Source organism: Molothrus aeneus, chromosome 3 (assembly GCF_037042795.1).
Source record: "Molothrus aeneus isolate 106 chromosome 3, BPBGC_Maene_1.0, whole genome shotgun sequence".
In the NCBI taxonomy this organism is placed as follows: Eukaryota; Metazoa; Chordata; class Aves; order Passeriformes; family Icteridae; genus Molothrus; species Molothrus aeneus.
Window position 1 is genome coordinate 28,048,596 of NC_089648.1, and position 21,972 is coordinate 28,070,567.

General features: G+C 41.8%; 1 protein-coding gene across 2 annotated transcripts in view; it reads left to right on the forward strand.

Moving 5' to 3' along the window:
• The first annotated feature begins 1,546 nt into the window (after positions 1 to 1,546).
• Positions 1,547 to 21,972, forward strand: part of MOCS1 (molybdenum cofactor synthesis 1) — a 30,162-nt gene continuing 9,736 nt past the window's right edge. The window contains exons 1-8 of one of the 2 annotated variants that reach the window (XM_066546540.1): positions 1,547 to 1,627; positions 9,362 to 9,494; positions 10,127 to 10,294; positions 15,204 to 15,368; positions 19,751 to 19,812; positions 20,058 to 20,169; positions 20,445 to 20,557; positions 21,195 to 21,305. In XM_066546540.1, coding sequence (XP_066402637.1) covers positions 9,428 to 9,494; positions 10,127 to 10,294; positions 15,204 to 15,368; positions 19,751 to 19,812; positions 20,058 to 20,169; positions 20,445 to 20,557; positions 21,195 to 21,305 — 798 coding nt within the window. In that variant the 5' untranslated portion in view covers positions 1,547 to 1,627; positions 9,362 to 9,427. The remainder of the gene's footprint in view (positions 1,628 to 9,361; positions 9,495 to 10,126; positions 10,295 to 15,203; positions 15,369 to 19,750; positions 19,813 to 20,057; positions 20,170 to 20,444; positions 20,558 to 21,194; positions 21,306 to 21,972) is intronic. The other variant, XM_066546541.1, reaches the window with a different exon arrangement.

Below are 21,972 nucleotides of genomic sequence, written 5' to 3' on the forward strand. Positions count from 1 at the left end.
GCAAATTAAATACCCCTGACACAGCAATTTTGTAATGGAAAACAAAATTCTTTTAGAATGGAAGTGTGATCATGCAGTAGCATGATGTGTAAAATTGTGAGTTTAACACTTAACAGCTGCACAGTTCCAAGTCTGAGAGCAATAAAAGTCATTCAGGGGATCACATGTCTTTTGGAAGAATAGCTGACATGATTCAGGGAAGGGATTCAGGGAAAATTTGGGCACCCTGCCAACCACTCCTTTGAGGTGTAAAGTATGTTCAGAACAAGTGGTTCCAGTTCAGTTTGGCAGTGGGCAAACATTGCAGACCCTCACCTGGAGATGGACATCAGGGTACTGGACTTTTCATCATGAGCCCCTTGTCTGTGAAACACTGAGAGCGTGGGAAAAACTACATAAGGCAGGAAAACTGAAATACTGCTTTCTTATGCGCTTTAAGATCCATATGCTTCATTTAGTCACTGTGCCTATCTTCTGACAAGGTTGTACAGATTTTACTTGAGACTGGTGCTGACTAGAGGAGTTGTTTCCACCACAGATGTTCCCCAACTAATGATATTCATGATTTCCATCCTCTGGCAGCCTTGCTGGGATACCTATCTCACATGCATGCCCTTCAATGCATGCATTTCCATTGGAGGCAGCCAGCAGTCAGAGCTCAGGCTCCACACCTGGCTTCTGGAGGGCTGACGTGAGGGTGGGGAAAGGCAGAGAACAAAGGCTGTCACTGTAGGTTTTGCCCTTGCTGCTGAGGGACATGGGGCTTGGGTCGCCAACAAAGATGGTGTCCTGGTTTTGCATTCCTGGAGGAATTTAGGGAAGTGAAACTGTCACAGATGGTGACAGGCCTTTGAGGGGAAACTGTATGACGAGTGGCTGAGGCCACTTGGTCTGATCAGCCTGGAGGAGACTGAGGGGAGACCTCATCACCTTCCTCGTGAGGGGAGGCAGGGAGGCCAGGCAGACACTGATCTCTTCTCTGGAGACCAGTGACAGACCTTGAGGGAATGGCATTAAACTGTGTCAGGGGAGGTTTAGGCTGGATATTAGGAAAAGGTTCTTCCAGGGTGGTTGGGCCCTGGAGCAGGCTCCCCAGGGAGGTGGTCATGGCACCAAGCCTGTCTGAATTCTAGAGGCAATACTCTTGGGCACATGAGGTGACTATTGGGGATGCTCCTATGCAGGGCTAACAATTAGACTCGATGATCCTTGTGGGTCGCTTTCAACTTAGGATATTTCGTGATTCTCTGAATTGCCCGGTACCGCTGCCCTGGGAGTACCCAGCGGTGCCGAGGGACCTTGCGGGAAACCTCCCCCCTTCCTTTGGCCAGCTCGCCTGAGGGGAACGAACTACAACTCCCAGCGTGCAGCACGGCACCGGCCGCCGGCCGCCGCTCCGATTGGCTGCCCCCCCCCCCCCGCCCTCCCCGCGTGACGGCGCGGAGCTGGCGGCGGTGGCAGCGCCCCCCGTGCGCTGGGGCAGGGGAGCCGCATGGCGGCGGCGGCGGCGGCGGCGGCGGCGGCGGCGCGGTGGGGGCGGCTCCTGCGGGGGGCGCGCGGGGCGGCCTCGCGCCGCGCCTGCAGCAGCAGCGGGGTGCGCGCCAGGGCCGCCTCGGCCGCCGCGCAGGTGAGGCGGGCCCGGGGGTCCGGGGGGCCGCGGTGCGGGCGGGGGGCGCGGGGGAGGTGAGCGTGCCGAGCCGTGCCGTGCCGAGCCGTGCCGCGCCGTGCCGAGCCGTGCCGCGCCGTGCCGAGCCGTGCCGTGTCGCCGGGGGTCGCGTTTGGGAGTTTGAGTGGCGGGCCGGTGCCTCGTCCCTGGGAAGATGTGTTTCGTGGAGGGGCGCTCTGGTAACCGTGGCAGCGCCCGGCGGGGTGAGCAGGGGTCTCGGGCACCGCGGGCGGAGGCTGCCGGCGCGTTCCCGAGAAATGCAACCTGTCTATAGAATTTTGCAAGGTACTGGACCGACCAGTGGTTTGTGCGGTGAACATGACCTGATTGTGTATAGGAGGGAGGGAAGAGTCAACAAAACGTGTAGTAATACAGAATGCTGTGTATCCTTCATTTGTTGAAATGTCACCCTTACTTAGGAAATACGTGGGACACCCGGTCTGATGGACCGAGCCGTCCTGTGCTCCTGCCCAGCCAAAGGAGAGATTACACAACACTCTTTGATCAGCCTGGGTCAAAACCCGAGTGGTTTGGCAGCTTTCAGTGGTTGTGCTCTGATGGTCATACGAACTTCGCACTGAACCTGTTTGTGCTGGTACTGGCGTGAAGTCAACTCAGGAGTTGCCCTGATACAGCTTCTCCCGGTTTAACTTTTGGTCCCTCGGGTGGGTTCGGTCTCTTGGTGTCTCTTGTTTTTCAGAAGAAAAAGCTACACGGAAAGTCTAGATTCAGTAACTGTCTAGCAGAAATAGGGCATGGCACAGCAGTTCCAGCTGGAACATGATTTATTGAGTTACTTGCAATTGCATGGCTGGCTTCAACAAACAGAAAATAAGCTAAAGCTACTAGTGACAGACTCCGTGTCGCCAGAATTGAATGCATTTACTGCCACTTACTTACTTACAGGAAACCAAATGCATTTGTGCGTTGCTTTATTGAATGCTTACTTGACTCCGAAAACTAGAAAGGTTATTGAGTTTGTTTTGTTTGGTTGTTTTCCTAGGCCATAAACATTTTTATAAATTCGGGTCAGAATTACTTTTCACTACTTTCTTTACATCGGGTAGCTGTACCAAACATTCAGGAATAGTTTTGAGGGAGCTTAATTACAACATCTGTCTGAAAGTCCCTTAGGGGCAAAAAGCCGTGGTACCTGGAAGAATGGGCTGGGCGATACCCATTTGTGGTACAGTAAATATTAGAAGTGTGCCAGGGCACTGGCTCATATCCTGCAGGGCTTCAGAAGTGAGCTAGTGTAAAAAACAGGCACTGCAGACTTAGCAACTATACAGTGATAATACACTCATTTTTCCTTTCTGTTCTCAGTTTCTCCTGGGATTCACCTGTAGAGAGAAGTAATTAGCATTACAGCCACAGGGGACAGTGAAATGTGCTTTCAAATGAGAGAATATTCAAACATTCAAAACAGTTGTGAATACTGCTTGACTGTTTCCTGTGCTGGAGCTGCAAGTATTCGTGAGTTCTGTTTAGTTTCCTGAGGTTTTGGGGAGGAGGTGTGTGCAAAGGGGAGAAGAGAGCAGTAGACTATATTTCAGTCCCCTTTAAAATGGTCATTCCAGCTGTGGAAGGAAGAACTCGGGCAGTTCAGGAGACTGTTGGGAGGCTGTGTCCAAGGCCATCCATTCAAAGTCTTTTGGTTGGGTTGCAAACAGTGTGCTCAGTACAGCTGTTGTACCAGCGCTGTGTGGTGAACAATTTACTTGTTTGAATCTTGGTTTTTGAGATACAGTTGTCAGTCTCGGAGGTGTGCAGAGAGTGGAGTACCTTTTTCTAAGACTAGAACAAGGCATGAAGCTACAGGCACTCTGAAAGCAGCATTTTCACAGTTGTTCTGTTGTGTGCAAGCATTTCTTTGGATTTTTCTTGACTAGTTCACAGTTAACAAAGTTTGATGCCATCCTGCCATCTTGTACCCATGATAATATATGTCCAGAGTCTATTCTTGAACTAAAATGATCAGGTAGGATGACCTATTTCTACTACAGAACTGGAAATCAGCATGTTTTTTTAAAATTCTGCTCTAGATGGATCATGTCCAGTAAGGGTCTTGATACAAAGTTTCACTTAATCTTTCTTCATCTGCTCTTGTAGAGCCTGTAATCCAGATATAACCACCTGAAAATTTCTTTGGCCACAATGAAGCCTTCAGTACTGGGATAAAGTGGAGAGTCCAGCTTGCCCAGAAAGACCTCACATGGCCCTAATTCTCGGCCAGTCGTGTCTGAAACACTCTGTGTGCTGTTGCTCTGTTTTGTGGGCAGCCAGTGGCAGTCCCTGGGCAGTGCTCTCCGTGCCAGTACCCACAAGTGTAGCCTGCTGTTTGGGGTCAGCTGTTGGGCAGCAGCTGCTGAGCCCTCACAAAAACATTTGTCTTGGATTTCTCAGCTCAGACCTCATTCTGGCACTTGGCCTACTTAGACCCATTTCAGCCTCTGCGGTTGTCTGATTTCCAGGTTGAGCCAAGGACATTATGTCACCGCTTCCCTACAGACTAAGATGCTAAAGGTGAGGCGTGAAAGAGAAGAGCTCTTGCTGAGCTGTGTCTGTGACACTGCAGCAGTGTTAGGTGCTACACTGGGACAGCAGTGCTGTGCACAAACCCTTGGGATTGCAGGAGCTTGAAGAGCCAGTGGATACAGGAAGAGCATTAACAGTGTCATGGGTACACAGGTTGTGGTAGTCCCTGAGGTCTATGCAGAACTCTTTGCAAGCTTTAGAATGCACAAATATCACTGGGGATGAAGTGAAGGTGGAAGAGTAGAGTAAGGATCTTCAGCTTGATTAGTAGGTAAGAATTCTGTTGTCTGCCCGCTTGTGTTTAACTGAGCCTTTCTAGCATCTGTCAGTTTGTGGGTGTTCCTGGTAGTTATTAATACCTCTGCTGACAGCTTCCAATTTTGCTGCATTGTTAAAATAGTTCTCCTGGAAATCACAGGTGACTTGTCAGGTCTGAAGGGTTGACAGCTTGTCAAAATATAGCTGCTAGGTGCAGTCATCTAAACTCTCATTCTTTCAGTACTAGTATAGAACATGTGATTGACAGCCCAGAGAATGAACCTGGTTTTTTTTCATGGATCAGATAAAGTACACTGTGTGACAGGGCATATTCCTCCCATGTGCAGAAGTGTCTCCTGTCAACTATGGAGAGAGGGGAGTGGGGACTTGTGGGTTATAGACATCCCTTTTGAGTGAAAAAGCTATCTAATTGGGCATTGATATGTTAAAATACCAGCAACCATCTACCTTTTCCTACTTCAGGAAATTGAATAACCTTTTTCCTGTAGCCTGGAAACTGTAGCAGGCTTTTGCTTTCTTCCTGTTCCAGTAACTCTCACAAAGGCTGCAAGTGACAAGGTTCAACCTCAACCTATTCTTCCCCTTTGGAGAATCCTACTTACACAACAACCTGAGGGAATGCTTCATCCTTGTTCTGAGTTACCAGGAAGGCAGCTGAGTTCTCATCCTTGATAACTGGCCTTTTCTATGGTATTGATAAAAATAGGAGCTGGTGCTGGGTGCAGTAGCAGTTTTGGTAGTACAGGATCCACCTCTGCTGGAGTTCAGGCTGATGGGTATCAGCTATTATGGCTTATGGGTATCTCCTAATTCCTCTGTGCTGAAATCTAACTGGTCAGAAACTGAATAGCTTAAAAATTCCATCTCCTGTCATTCTTCCCTCCCAGACAAACCCATTTCTGTATACAACAAGAAAATGATGGAAATAAGTTCTAGTAGCTGTGTAAAACATTTTTCTTTTCGCTGTTCTAAAACACGCTACTTTGCAGCAAGAGTTAGTTATTTCCAATAGAAACTTTTAAGTTTATTGAGACCAATCTTTGCTGAGTGCCTGTTCTTTTAATGCTGCTTCTGTACAGTTCACTTTAGAGTAATTAATGAAGGGCAGTGTTGTTCCTCTTACTTTAGCTACTTTACCTATAGCAGCCATGAAGATGGATGACAGACCAGCAACAGAACTGGTCTCCTGTGTCCCCACTCCAGTGGGGGCTCTTTCCTGAAAACAGGAAATTATTTTAAGCATTTTACTGTCTTTAAAAGTATGCAGTTTTGTCTTTCATTGCATAAAAGCATTAAAGTGTCCCTTATTTGCCCCTGCCTTTCTTCCAGGGAGAACAACTTTTCCCTTCTTTCCCTGCCTGTAATGCAGACTCTAAAACTGGGAGGTGGGAGGTTTGTACTGTTCTGTCTTCAAGTGGAGTGGTAAGGAAGCCAAATCCTAAAAAAGATGCAAAAAAGCATTGGTGGGAAAGAAACAGGAGAGGAGGGCTCCCACAAGAGTGGCTCAGATAATTTTAATAAACTTGGGAGTGCTTTCCCTCTCAAATGTGAATACCTTTCCAAAATAATAGAAGGAGAACATCAAATATGCAGCCAGGCCAGAAAGCAGCATAGTTTTCAAGAAAAAAACCCACTTTTTGTGTTGAGTTTTTTCTGAGTTTGGCAGATTTAAAATATCCTTAGATTTAGTCTGTTCAGGGTTGAATTTTCTGACTGAGGAAGATGAAGAAATGAAGTCTGGATATTTACCTGGGCTCTTTGAGTTAACCTGGCTTGTATTTGGAGAAACACTTACTTTCAATAAGTGGAACAGAGCCAGCATTTCTATCAAAACAAGGGACTCCCAACTTAGGATTTTTTTGGTAACCTAAAGCTGTGCAGAGCTCTACCGCTACCCACACACCCCTAGGCTGGAGCATTTTCCCAGGGAGTTTAAAAACCAGATGAGTTGTTCAGAATGCTGCAGGAAGGGGAGGTGAAGTGTGTGAGCAGTGGGTGTGGCTGCAGAGTGGTTGCCAATTACACTTCTGATGCTGCCAGGAAGGGAAGGCCAAGTCTTGGCAAGGCTGGCCTTGCACCCCATACGCCTCTGCTGTTGCAGCCCCTGAAACTGAAAGGCATTGCTTTCTTCCGGCAGTAAAGCAATTTCTTGGAAACTACTACTGCGGTTTTATCAGGGGTAAACAGATGTTTTCTGGGCTTTGAAACAGCCACTTTGTATCTCCCTTGTCTCCTCTAGCTCCTCACTGCTATGGATATTCTTAGAGTAAGGTCTTCTTATCTTACCACAAAGCTGTTTGGATCAAGTATAGTGGATTGTTTAAAGGTTAGGGAAAAGATTGTGCTGCCAAGAATGACGACTCCTGCTTGTAAGTTTAGCAGGAGCCTGGTGTTAGCGCAGCTGGAAACAAAATTGCTGCGGCTGCTGGTGGCTGAAGTTGGGTCTCTCCCCAGATAACCTTTGCTGTCTGGGTGATTTGATCACTGAGGGTCCTCTATGGCTTCCACTCACCCACAAATGTTTCTTACAAATGTTTTCACAATAAAATGTTTTGAGAAGCATACCTGGGTGGTTCACCATTTTAGCTGGTCATTTCTAGATTCCTTGCAAGGGCTGTAGGGAAATCCTATGCAGGACTAGCTCCTTTGGTCACTAGTGATAACCAGAGGCAGGGAGCTGATGGCTGTGGCTATGTGTGTTCCTGCCCGGTCCCTTGGCATCATCCTGTACATTCTGATTTTGGTATGTCTGGAGATTTCCCGTCTGTTTTTCACTGGATGTGACTCATGACTTTAGCTTAGATAAGCAGTTTAAATATGCACTAATGTGTCATTTTGTTTGGTTCCTAATTCTGCATCTTAAATTCATGTCAAAACTTTCTTTAATCATTTGCCTGCTGCAGCCTATTGAGACTAGTCAGCACAATTTTAACTTGAGGCACAATGCTGCAGCTGATTCACACATGCACACAACGCACAAACTTTGTGAACACCACATATACAGGAAATGGTTTTGTATGTGCCTTTTCACTAGATTTGAAATTCACTGATTGTTAAATGTCTGTATGTGGTTAACTAACGAGGACCCAGTGAAGGTGGTTCCCTTAATTATTTTGTTTTCTCTGGTTTATTTAGTGATGCTAGGTAGCTGGCCTCATTCATGACTTACCAAATTGACCTCCCATAAAATGTTAATTTAACTCTGATGTAGTAGGTGAAAATACTTAGCAGAGTTTGAATTATGTTGGGTTTTGGATGTTTGTATGTAGTGCCTGAAGCAAGTATCCACCAGCTGATAAAAGTATGTTGGTGAACTCTTGCTTTTCTGCAGTACTGTGATAAGAGTTTATTCAGTTACTGTAAGTTTCACTTGAGGTACCAAAATATTTTCTGAAAGTAGCAGAGTGGTTTCAGCTGTGCTTTACAGGTACAGAAACAGAGAGCTATAACATTGTAATTGGAAAGTCATGGGCTAAAGGCAATAAGACTTCCTGCATTTAGACCTTGCTATAATTAACCTTTCTGGCATTGATGGTACTGATATTTTTAAGTTACTTGGTATAAACTGAACTGTATTTGTTTGCAGCTGCTATTTGGGATATTTGATACCTAATGCGATCACAAAAGCCTAGAATGGTTTGGGTTGGAAGGGGCCTTTAAGATCATCTAGTTCCAACCCCCTCCCACGGGATGCCTTGCACTAGACCAGTTGGCTCAAAGCCCATCCAATACTTCCAGGGATGGGCATCCACAACTTCTCTGGGAAGCCTGTTTCAGTGCCTCACCACCCTCACAGTGAAGAATTTCTTTCTAATATCTAAATCTACTCTTTTTCAATTTAAAACCATTCCCCTTTGCCCTATCACTACAGACCCTTGTAAGAAGTCCCTCTTCAGCTCTCCTGTAGTCCCCTTTAGGTACTGGAAAGTGATAATGTCTCCCCAAAGCTATCTCCTCCCCAGGCTGAACAGATCCAGTTCTCTCAGCCTGTTTTCTTAGGAGAGGAGCTCCAGCCATCTGAGCAGCTTTGTGGCCTCATCTGGTCTTGCTCCAGCAGTTCCTCATCCTTCTTATGCCCTCATTGTAGAGGGCAAATACTCATACTTCCTGAAAATCGTGCTGCTCTAGAATGTATTACATTGTGCTTTAAAAAAACCCCAAATTTTTAAGTAGAAATCACTTGTAATATTCACTTCATGACAGTTAATAAAGAAATTTTTAAAATTCTGATCTTTTTTATTCAGCTTGAACGGGTGTTCAGAAATCACACACTTCTCTTCCAGTTCCATGATGCCCTGCATTATATGTCATCTCTTAACTGAGACAAGCCTTTTGGACGTGTTCTGTTACATGGTTTTAGGCAGGAAGCCTTCATTGGAAATTAAGACAAGTGTCATGAAACATAATTGTATATAGCAATAATTCAGTTTTGCTGTTAAAAAGATGTTAATATTGCACATGGGATATGGTAGCAACACAGGCAGAGATGCAGTGTTTCATCAACTTCAGGTTCTCTTGTGCTGAAGTGCAGGAAGGGCCTCTACTCAATAATTTCATTTACCCAAGGGCTGTAGTGAGCATAGGTGATCCTGGATCATTGATTCTGGGAAGAGACGGGCAGTTGAACAAAACCACCTTCTATTCTGCACAAAAAAAGCCTGAAGCACCTATGGCAAAGACAAGGAAAATTGTAGAAATGGATTAAGGTAGGGTGTGAAACTTAATAAATGGCCACTTTTGACAATGGTTTTCCTTGGGCAGCTGTCTATGTGAGAAGAATGGAATAATAATTATCAGTTGAGTTCAAAGTTGATATTTATACAGCAAGTTGACAGGGTAACTGTTCAAATATTTAACACTTGGTTGTTTTTGTTGCAGGAATTACAAAGCTCAGGAAGAGAACGCTTTGTGCTAGAACATGCTGCTCCATTCTCTGCTTTTTTGATGGACAGCTTTGGGCGGCAGCATAATTACTTGCGAATTTCGTTGACTGAGAAGTGCAACCTCAGGTGTAAGTGTCTGCTCTTTCCTTGCACAAAACTCCTGCACATATTTTACAAAAGCCAAGGTTTGGGTTAAGGTATTATTGCTGTGTTGGCCCTGTACTGTTTCTTGTCTTCACAAAGTAACAATAAATGACAGATAGAGACTAATTGGGGCTGAGCTACTGGTGGGGTGGGAAACCTGGAGCAAGCCTAGGGTTCTACCAGAGACAGGTGGAAGTGACAGATCTTTTATCAGACTTGGTGTGGTTTACATAATGATGCCTGTGTGTCCAAAGTCTCCAAAAGCGGGAGAGCTCCTACCTAGGCATTCCCACAATTACGTCTGCAAAGTCTGGTGATATATCCCAATGCTTGCGCCTTGAACTTGGTGTCTCTGCTTGAATGCAGTTTAGATGGAAGTGAGGTCATCTTTTTCTTCAGAGTGGATCCATTGTAATTTTGAGGCACATCAAATTAGACTTGGGTTTTCCTCTGAAGTAAACCACGAAATTGTTAGAAGATTGTAAAATTTTTGCGCAGTTGGTGTCATTTGGCATCCATTAAAGACAGCTGCCCTTGGTGCATTTTGCCCATCAATATTAGATTAATTGTTGCGGGTTATTTTTTGCCTCATGTATTTCTGTAACCTTTGTTTCAGGTCAGTACTGTATGCCTGAGGAAGGTGTTCAGCTGACTCCGAAATCAGAGCTCCTAACTGCCCAGGAGATTATCACCTTAGCCAGACTGTTTGTGAAAGAAGGTGTGGACAAGATCCGACTGACAGGTGGAGAACCACTTATCCGTCCTGATGTGGTGGATATTGTGGGTGAGTCCCAAATCAGTACAGAGTGTTTCAGAGTGACTTGGTACACATTGATGCAAGAATTGCTCTTACAGCTATCCACTGACACAGTCTGGCTACTGGAAGAATAATTCCATATTTACTGTGGTGTTTTTTCCCAACATTGTGAAATGCAAGGTGCCTTTCAGAAACTTTCCAGTTCTGCTCTGTTGCTTGGACGGAGCTTACGTGTCTTTGTATTATACCAGCTGAACTTAGCATTGTTTTTATATTCAACATCTACTACAGTAGCTTGCAATAATGCAGCCTGATGGTGAAAAATCAAGAACTTACATGATCGGGTCCTCAGTGAGGAGGAACAAGTGATATATGCTTACAAACAAAACAAGCTTTCTCTTTGATTTTTTAGGAGTGTGTTTTTTTGGTGGTTTTGTTTTGCTGCCTTGATAACAGATGTCACTTGCTTGTGTTTAATAAGGAATGGTGGAAAAACCTGTTTTTAAACTTATTGATGAGGACTGTTACTTCAATGGAGGGTAAATTACTGGGTAAATTTTAGAAGTCTGTTTGCTTTGATTGGTATTGTGTTAAATGACCTCTTTCTTGAGTTAAGTGCTTTTTGCTCTGTCCAAAGTCTCATATCTTGAAGTAGATTTGTGTAGTGGCAATGAATTAGATTAAGGCTATGTAGGTGGGTGCACTTTGGTGTATTGTAGACAACTGAACTTGTCTATTTCTGGGCATACACTCTTCTAAGTACTGAAGATTAAAAAAAGGTTTATGTGGAAGAAGAAAGTCTTGAAAGAAGAAAAATTGCCTACCAATGCAGTGAGCTTTTATGCAGAAAATGTTCCCTGCCTCTGCTCAGTTTTGTTCAGGATTTGGATGGAAGACCTTTTCCAAAGAAGATGACCTTCTAAAGGAAGCAGAAGAGCTATTGTTTGCAGAATTGACCTGTTCATAGCTGGAAAAGGTGTGACTGGAGTGAGCTGGGGTGTGTCTTCTTGAACTTGGATTGTGAATTCTGAAATTGCACTAAGTTTTTAGAATTCTGAAATACCATTGTCTAGAACATTTTGCCCATGCATGAGGGGTTTGGGGTGGTTTTAGTACTGAGGAAGCTATATGCCTTTCAAGAGACATGTTTCTTTCAAGATAATAGATTCTTTCCAATGATAATAGGTATAATTATTGGCTCCTGTAAAAGGGAACTAGATTTATAAATTAGTATATACAATAAAGCTTTGCAGTTCAGCACATAATATTGGCATGAAAACGAGTCAAAACCAACCATGTCATCAGTTCAGTGCAGAGCTTTCTTTCTTACTGTATTGTAGGCACCTTTTTTATTTATCAGTGGTAGCTGATGACTTAACACAGCTCTTATGATGTTGACAGTCTAAGTAGAGTAGTCAGGTCACTGCAAAATCATTATTGTATTGCTGCAATCCAGAAGTATTGGTAATGGAAGGATAGACATCTTTTTGTTTTGGTTTACTCCAATGATAGAATTCTCAAAGGTTTATTTTTGTGCCTGAAAGGAAGAAATGGATCTTTTTGAACCACTGGATTTTCATTATTCTGCCTGTGTTCCTGTTCACAGCTGAACTTTGACAGATTCATAGTGATCATTTTAGTGGATAACAATAGTGCTCTTGGGGTGAAGGTAAGGGATGTCAAGATGTTTGTCATGTTGTATTAGTTCATTCTGTTGTGGATTTGTATTAGTCTGGCTGGGTTTTTTTTAAGGCTGTTGAAAATTGTTGAATTAGGTCTACAAACACTTTCTGTTTTCTCACACTTTGGTGTTACCCTATGGTAACAGTCCAGGATCTAGATGAGACTCAAAAGTAAATATATCAATGTAATAACTGTGGGAAAACTCATTGAGGGAAAATCAAGCCCTAAAATGTCTTCTGCAGAATTTGAGTACAGCATCTTTATTGAAGCCATCTTAGCACAATGTACTGGTTTGGTCTGGGATAGAGTTAGTCTGGTTTTCTAGATGGTTTTGGAGAAGCTGCCTACAATATTGCTCATGCTGAATTGGGTTGGGGTTTAAGTTAGGTTTACTTTCAGCAAGTCTTTCTCCAAACTATAAATGATCTGTGAAATACCTTTACTCTTGTGAGTAAAGCTCAAAAATGTTAATGCTGGATTTCTGTTTCCAAATTTTTTGAGACACAAATTCAAGTTTTTTAGTTGTTTCAATGAACAGATACAATTTGAAGCTACTGTAGGAGACCATCCTATTCAGAGGCCTGCTACAGTTCTTTATTTAAAATCTTTTAACAGATGAACGTACATAAACTGTGAGCATCTAACACTTGCTGAAAGCTAAATTATGTCCTGAGGACTGGTGAAAACATATGTTTGAGACTTTTCTGAAGCAGCTGATAGGGGAATATAGAATCCATCCCCTCTGAGGTACTCAAAGTTTAAATAAGCATCGGATATAAACTCTCTTGAGAGCTATTTGTTATTAGTAGTCTGGGGAGTATACATCTGCACTGATGAAATAATTTTCCATGGGGTGGAGGGTGGAATATTGGATGCCTTTTCATAGCAACTTTTTATACCCATTTCAAGAGTGAAGTGGTGTAGGATAGACTTAGTTCATGTGTTAGGAAGCATGCGTACCTTTTCTGGAGTCAGTCGGGAGAAGTGCAGTTAAGGAAGTGATTGGAGGAGAATATGTAAGAAAATTGTCTATTTAAGAAGAGACTCCATATCCTAAAGGAAAACATAAATGTAAATTGGTTTATTTCATGGCTCAAGCTTGACATAAAAGTTTTAGCTTCATGCTATGGACTTAGAGCATCTGTTCTGTTTCCTTTTCTACTTGGTAGTTTTTGTCAGTTGCCTTTGCTTGTGCCAATTGTGATAAGGCAGTGACCAAAGGTCAGCAAACAGATTTAATACAGGTACAAATAGAGTTACAAAGTTATGAAGTCTCTTTGATCCCTTTTAATTTTAGAGGTCAACAAGCCAAGAAGCCAAGACCCTGTGAAGGTTACACCTGGTAGAGTGTTCTCACTGGTCCTTTTTAACTTGTTGGTGTTAGTGTTAAGCCTCCATCTCTAACTTCTTACAGTTGTCTACTGTCCAGCTTGTTACTACAGTTGATTCCACATATTAGTTTATTTCCAGTGCCTCATCCAGTATCTCACCCTGTCTGATGAGGAAAAAGATGCATGGACATCAGCTGCTGCCTGTGGTGATCTAATCAACTAGCGCTGCTTCTTAAATTTTTTTTTTCCATTTTAGGCTGCAGAATGACATTAGTTTTATCCAATACCTTTATGCATTTATTTTTTATATTTTATTTATTTATAATAAATATTTATTTATAATATTTTATAATATTTGTAAATGTATATTTTACATTTCTAGCAATGAAACCTCTATGGCACCTAGACTTTTTTTCCCAGTCATTCTGAGGTTGAGCATTTTGTGCGTTCTGAGGCTATAAATAAAAGTAGTGATGTTTCCAAACTTTTCTCTGGCTGTAGCATGTATCCTTTACTCTCACAAAGATTAGGCTGCTAGTGATAGCTAATGTTAAATAATCTTGGGCAAAATTGAGCCACTAGCACTTATCCTCTAGGAAGAGATTATTCTTGGTCATTTGGGAGGACTTTGAGAGCTGAAGGTCAGGAAAAAAAATCTCTCTTAGTAAAATTGCTCTTTCCCTACAACCTCATGTCTTTATGGACCTCCTAATCATGTTCCAAAATGCTGCTGCTATAAACTTCAGCATCTTTGCTGTGACCTAGCTTGACCCATTCCAGTGTTCTGGACTTGGCTTAGGGTGAATATTTTGAAAAGAGCTAGGCAATGAGATAAAGCAGAAATAAAGCCCTTATCGACTTGAATAAATAAAGGTAAAATAGTGAGGGACGAAGGGACTATGAAATATTTGTGCTGTAATTACAGCTGTCTCAAGAGTAAGGGTTCTTCAAATATTTCTTAAATAATTATGGTGGAGATTATGAGGGAGGGAGGGAGGGAGGAAAAACCAAAGTAAATTATTTTGCTGTGGCTCAGCTTCTGTGAGTTGTTTATGAGGGTTTCTTTTCTTGTTTGTTATTGTACTGATAACTGGAGGTTTGAAAGCTTGATCTCTGGAGATCTGGTATGCTGAGGATTTCTGCATTTGGCTTATGAGAAGGCATTTCTTTTCTAAATCTCAATCTCATGATATTAGCTGCTTCTTATGCTGTTTTCTTTTGTTAGCCAATTTTTAGTGTCTTGCGTAAGCACTCTCCAGTCGGCTGGGCTACCACTGGTAATGGAAATATTTCAGTTGTCAAGTGCAAATGTTTTGTCCCTTTGGATGTTGTTGCCTTGGATTCTCTGTAATAGTCTAGTATGTTGACCTTTTTCTGTTTTGTTAGGACTGCATGTGGTATTTCTTTCATAAGTTTAAACTTCTGCTGGCAGCTACCTCTGGGTTAGAGCTGGTTTTTTGGTAAAGCATTGTAGGATAGAAGTTGCTAAATAAACAGATCAGGTGTCAGTTGTGAAAGGGATGGCTTGCTGCTTATTATTATTGCAGAACATAAAATTCAGTTTGCAAAGGTGGATGAGGAAAAGAAAGTACACAAAATCAGGGGCTGTCTTTCAACAATAAAGTAGGTATTTAAGAAATTAGGAACAAAACTAGTGTGCATTTTAATAAAACAAAACTTTACCACCAGTTTCGCTTGCAATAAACTGTTCTTTCATATCTTTTGAAATGGATATGTGCTAAAATTGGTCTCTTAAACCAATACAACTGGAAGAAGGCCGAAGCACTAAGTGTTCACATTTTCTTCACACGTTGAGTGTTACATTTTTCTTTGTTTCACAAATCTTTTGGGTTTTCTGTGTAACCTTTAAACCTTTTAGTTAAACTACTTTTTAAAGTGTTCTTTTTACTTTTCTTTCCTAGGTGAACTGTCCAAACTAGAAGGGCTGAAAACCATTGCTGTCACAACCAATGGGATCAACTTAACCAGACTGCTGCCCCGGCTGAAGGAAGCAGGACTGAATGCCATTAACATTAGCCTGGATACTTTGGTGCCAGCTAAATTTGAGTTCATTGTCCGAAGGAAAGGTACAAATTTACCTTCTAAGGCAACTGTGTTAATGCTGGCAGGAGTGTCCTGAGTTTCTTACTATATCTTTCACAGTCAGTTACTTCAGGGGGGTGAAGTGAATTGCTATCCTTCTGAGGGTAGGAAAAATAGTCTATACTAGATTATTCAATAGTGACTGTTTTTCCTCCTTTCTGTAATGCTAGAAGAGCAGGTAGAGCCTTTTTCGTTGGATCTGGTGAAGTGGAAGATGCTCAATTTACCACAGTTATGTGGTTAGTCATATAGTGTATAATTGGTTAGTCATAGCTCTCAAGAGCTATCCAAATCTTGTGTTGGTCTTGTATGCTGCTCTGCTTTTATACTGTTCAAAAAACCCAGATGTTTCTGCGATACCACTTGAGGACAAAGATGCCACAAGAACTGAACTTCTTGTCATGAATAGTGGCAGTTTCTGGAAGTTATATTTGGGGTGTGCTAGCAGTGGTCTAACTTGTGGTTAGTGATGTTCTGTATCCACTACTTTTTAATAGGAATAAACATAAACCATGCCTGAGGTAATTTGAGGAGGGCTGTTGGCTTTGTAACTTCTCTCCTACTGAGCAAGTAATTGCAAGTAAAATTTGAGAAACGCTTGGATATGCCCAGTCTTACAGATTCTGGTTTAAATGAATCCTAAAGCTGATGGAGCTCAGCTTCATGGTTGGGCTTCCTTCCAAACTAAAACTGATTTGATGTTGTATCATTCTCTGTCCAGCACTGTAACTTAAGCAGTGTGTGAACTTCTAATTCTGACAAAACCTCTAAGTAGCCACCAGATGGTGCAACAGCCTCAGGTACATGTAGGGAAAGGATTGTAGAAATCTGGAATGCTGTGGGAAGTAATGTCAGCATTTGAATCACTGCTAGCAAACTGAAGTTCTGCTGGCAGGTGCAGGAAGGTGTCCTTGTCAACAGTCTCTGTGGGAGCACTACTTCAGTGTCAGGTTTCTGTGTCATGGTGCAGAAATCAGTTCCTGTCATAAAGCTGGCTGGAGCATTATCCTTCCAGTGTCGGCTGTTTCATTGATCTGGTTGTGTCATGGCACAGTTGGCTCCCAGAATGGTATCTGGGAGTAACTAATCACAAACAGGTGTTGACTGTGCTCTTTCCTTCTGCTCTCTGTGTTTGAGTATTACAATGGTTTGTGACATTCATTAGGAACAAGCCCTTCTTTTGCCACTGAAGGGGCAAAGCTGAGCCTCCGGCTTCCTGAATTATAAGGCCAGAGATCTTCATATCTGATTATAAGCTGTTAGGAATGTGCTGCCTGTAAAGTAAATGAAAAGTTATTAGGGGATGAAGGTAATTTTTATTTACATAAATGTTCTCTTCCACCTTTAAAGAAAAAAAGATCTTTTAGCAACAAAGAGAGAAATTGCTCAACTGAACAGCATAGACAATGAACAGGGAAATTTCTATTACTGAATATTTTTTAAAAGGAGAAAAAGTCTCCAAATCATAGATATTTTTTCCAAGCAGAGATCAGGTAAAAATAGTAACATTGAGTTAGTTTGTTTTTTTTTTGTTTTTTTTTTCTTTTTTTTCTTTTGTTAAGGTTAAAGGCTGAAATTATGTAAAATGCCTTTTTTTTTTTTTTTTTGAGGATTTTTATTTAATAGGAGATTTCCAAGTGTGGAGTGAGCAGAGAATAGAGTGCCTGCTCTACTGAGTTACCCTGTCTCCTATGGCAGTTCCAGAGGCAACAAGATTTAGCTCTGTTAAGGTGAGAGGGATCCCTGGTCTTGGACTACTACAGGCTGATAACTTCTCTGGAAAGTAAAGTGGCATCTGATTATGGAACTTGAGAAACTTGGAATAATTTCTCTCTTTTGCTGGAAAGTTGATGTAGGGTTTTAAGAAGATGCAGAAAATGTGTATCTTTGTTGCAGGTGCCCTGCATCACATCTGCTCCTACTTGCAGATGGTTGGGATAGACAAAATAACTGAGATTTCACTGACGTGTGAAAGCATTTTAGAGTACCATAATATTTCTACTTTTTCCAATCTTCCACATTCTAAGGGATGAACAAATGAAGAATACTTTCATGCAGATAGGCAGTCTAACCTCTTTCATGGCCTGTCCTTTTCCTTTTTTTTTTATGTGTGTTTCATACAAGGAAAGTGAGGTACTGCTGTATTGTATCGTTAAATGTAGGCCTGAAGCCTTTTTTCCTGTAAAGATTAACTGCTGGGAGGTTTTGTTCCATATAGGATTTTTCTGTGTGGCTCTATGGTTCTCTATACTATAAAACTGGCTGAAGTTCTGACTTCAGAAGAAATCAAATATGATTAAAGTATTGAAATTTTTCATTGGGTAAAAGAGGAGAAGTGGTTTCTTCCTGGCCTTTTTAGTTATGTTGAGTTTCTCCTTTCTGTAATCCTCTGGTCACAGATTAGATTTTCTGATCAGTAGCAGAGATTTTTGATCCCATTTATGGCTCTGGGTTGTGTTTACAGCAGTGTATTGTTATCTCTGTTGCCATAATCTGCCTGCAATCTTGCTTAATTGGAATGAGATCTACCACAGGTGCTGGAAACTTCCTGGGCACAAGCACAAGTAGGTGGTGATTGAGAAGGGTGACAGGCCATAAATGCAAACAGTTGTTTGCAAGAGTTATTTCACTATGTGAAATAACTTTGCTCTTCACCACTTTTTGCAGCCAGGATTAGCATTAGAACTGGCTTATTAAATAATTGTATCTTCTGCTTTCCTATGTCCATGCTTTATGATGCCTTTACTAGCCATAGAGCAGTGAAGTGAAATTTTTGTCTCTTTAGTTTTCTTTTTTTCTGATGCATCCCATATTAAGTATGCATCCCATATTAAATATGTACAGAATACTGCTGAGTTACTGCTTTTTTCTGCTAAAGCACCTACAGAGTAATGAAGGTATGACCTGTTCACTAGAGAATCTGAGTTTCCAGTAGATCATAGATAAGGAAAGGAGGGTGATGGACCTGTGCAGAAAAACATATGACTAGGAGCAGTATGGGGATTGTCATCAAAACTTCTGAGACATACTGCCCTTTTATTAGCACATAAAAAGTATTTGCTTTTGAAGATTACAGCTTTGGAAGAAGGAGCTCAGTCTCATACACTGTTTGGGCTCTCATACCTGAGTTTCATGTGCAGAACAGGAATGGAACTTAGTCTAGAACCTGCCAGGGTAGAAGAGGCATTCACAAACACGGGGCGAGCAGCTGAGCGCCCCCACTCACCAGAAATGTGTGCCCAGAGCTCGGGAGTTTGCTGTCTCATTGTTCTCACCTCTGTTCTCTGCCAGCTGCTGGGTGTGTCAGGGAGGGAATAATACACAAAATATGGAATGGATGTCCTGATGAAAGGTCTTAACTTTAAAGAAAGTAGACAGAAGAGGGGGTTTGAATGAGATCATTAAGAGGCTTTCCTAAATGACCTTGGAATTCTAAAACTATATTGTTGCTTTTCTTCCAGCTTTAAGAGGTACATGTAGGGGCAAAGACACTTGCCCTAAATTAACTATATATTTCTGTTTGAGAGCAGCTGGTAGGTGTAGGCCACACTAAATGGTAGGATGAAACTGGGCACTTCATTCCTTGAAGTTACTGTAGTTTTTATATCTTGTTTTCAAGGGTCAAAGGCCAATTGAATTGCTTTCCTAAATGCTCTAATCCCGGCCACATTTTGTTCACTAATTTCCTGTGTTTAGTCATAAAAATGATGATCCTGAAAAATGCTGCCTCTGATCTTCTGACAAATGGATAGTCAGTAGCTTTGGGAAGCCAATTACATCTGTAGCCAGGGTTGAACAGGGAATCAAGGGGCTTTTTGTTGCTCCTAAACCCATTCCACCCCAAATGTACTTTAGAAAAATCCTTTTAAAATTCACTTAGCAACATTGCTCTCTGATTCAGAACAGAGAAATTCTGTTATTGTAGAAAAGACACAAGCCATTACTATAAAATAAACATGAATTTATTATTCCTTCTTCAGTGCATCTGGAGGCAGTTCATAAATTCTTTCCACTCCCTTTAAGAAGAATGTAACACAAGGAAAGCTGTCTTACAGGGGAGTGCAGAATCTTATGCTAATAATATGTGGATATCCAAAGATAGAAAAAAATCATACCTGTATTGTTGATTACTCAAATATCAGTTAAATATTGATCTCAATGACTTGAGTATAGTAACTTGGTAGTCTTTGAGGGTTGTGGGGGGGGTATAATTGAAGTCTTCTTTTGCAGCTGTTCTTACTTGCAGCCCTGTCTACTGAATCAGATTGGTTTTTATTTGTCATCTCTTTGTCTTGTACTAAATAACCACCTTTTGCATTCTGCTTTGAAACAATAAAAATTATTTTTCACTCTTTTTGTATCTTAGGCTTTCACAAGGTAATGGAAGGAATCCACAAAGCCACTGAACTTGGCTACCATCCTGTTAAGGTAAAGTCAATGTTATTTACTCTGAAACTGTTTTCTTTTACCATACGTACAGATCACCTGATGAGGAATTTGTTATATTCCATCTCCCCTCCCACCCCACTCCATGAATAATTTTTATTAAAACTGGAGAAAAACTTGAAGATCTTATCCAGAAGTAATGAGTAGAATTCACATCATCTCCTTGTGCAGCTGGGGGTGCAGGTCACACTCTGCTCACTGATTTCAGGTGTCTGCTTTACCTGCAGGTAAACTGTGTGGTGATGCGAGGCTTCAATGAGGATGAAGTGCTGGACTTTGTGGATTTCACAAAGGATCTGCCCCTTGACGTGCGGTTCATAGAATACATGCCCTTTGATGGTAAGTACTGCTGCTTTGAGATTCTTCTTGGACACAAGTGAGCTGGCTGGTAGATGTTCACCCCAGTTTTGGTAAGCTCCTCAAGGGAATTAGGAATTGCCTGAAACTTTTTGCAGGTTATCTTCTTCCCTCCATAAGGTGTAGAAGGACTTGTTGGGGCTGGGACACCTCAGTGTCACCTTAAGTGACACTTACAGAGAATGTGAAGGTGGTTCTCTGCTAATTAAGAAAATAAAATCCACAGTCTAAGGTTAGGCTGGTTTTGTTAATTCTAGGCAATAAATGGAACTTCAAGAAGATGGTGAGCTACAAAGAAATGCTTGATACAATTAAACAGCGATGGCCGGAACTGGAGAAATTACCCTGTGAGACTTCCAGCACAGCCAAGGTGGGGTTGGACAGAGAATGTGTGAAACATGCCCCTATTCCTTCCCTGCCCCAAATCCCCAAATTATTCCAAGTTCAGCATTGATATTTGACAACCAAAGGAATAAATACTCAGTGTGGAAACTCGTAGGTTTTGGTCAAGCTGCCTGCAGGAGACTTGATCTTATGAAGTCCTAGTCATAGTCTGTACCTTTATAAATACAACGTGTTTTCTCGATGTATTTTCAGTCAGCTATAAAGAATACCATGCCTGTATCCTGTATTTGCAGCTTTTGAAACTTTTGTTAGTCTATGTTTGCACATAAACAATCCTGATGGAAGAGTTGCTCAGTGAAAAAACTATTGTTTTAGAGTGTAAAGTGCCAAATGGGGAATTTCTAGCTCATGCTCCTAGAGGCATCACCTGTTAGTTGATAACTACAAGAGCAAGCATTTAACAAGTTTGAGATTTCTAGGAATGGGGTGGAATAGACTGGGACACCTGAAAAACTGACTTTACTTTTATTTTTTCTTTGATATGATCTTAGGGTTGAAGAAAATCTATGTTAAAAAAGATTTTCTGGTCTTTAGGCAAGTGGAGCTATAAAAGCTAGGAGTCTGTATTTGACTCTTTTTTTTTCTCTTCTGCGTTTCTTTAGAGTTACAAGGTGCCACATTTCCAGGGACAAATCAGCTTTATCACCTCCATGTCAGAGCACTTCTGTGGATCCTGCAATCGGCTGAGGATAACAGCAGATGGGAACCTAAAGGTTGGTAGTGAAGCAGGATTCTTTTCCATTTCATGCAGTGAAAATAGTGTTGAAATTCGTGCCCTAAAAGTAGCTGGGATGTAAAGATGCATAATTATTACCAGCTAGCTCCTGTTTATTTATTCTGTATGAATTCTTGTTCCATCTTGTCAGGCTGTTAGGGAGATGTTACATCACCTTTTTTTTGGTTTCTCTGTTTTCCTAACATAGTTAACTTCAGTTGTAAAACATGGTTGCAAGGCCAGTAAATATAAACATTTATTCTAATCTTTGATTCAAAATCATCTTAAACATGTGACAAGCAGATGATTTCTCATTAAAAAGGGTCCAAGCAGCTGTGAGGGCTTGGCTTTTGCATTCCACAAGGATCTTGTCTTGTTTCCCAAACAACTTGTAGCTTTTCTCCTTCAAGAGCAGCCTGTATGTTTGCTCAATGGCTGTAGAACAAGGAGGGATAACCATTTCCTGCCACGTTGAAACTGGCAGTTTCTGGGGGAAAATTAAAGTTTTCAATTAAAAATTGGCACTTATGCATTGTCACCTGATATTGACAACAGCTGTGCTGCAGCCTAACATCAGATGACCGAGGCAGCCTGACGGTCCAATGAGCTTAGGCTACATAAACATCCCAGGCTGTCTGCATGTACATGAGGAGAGATAAAGAAAA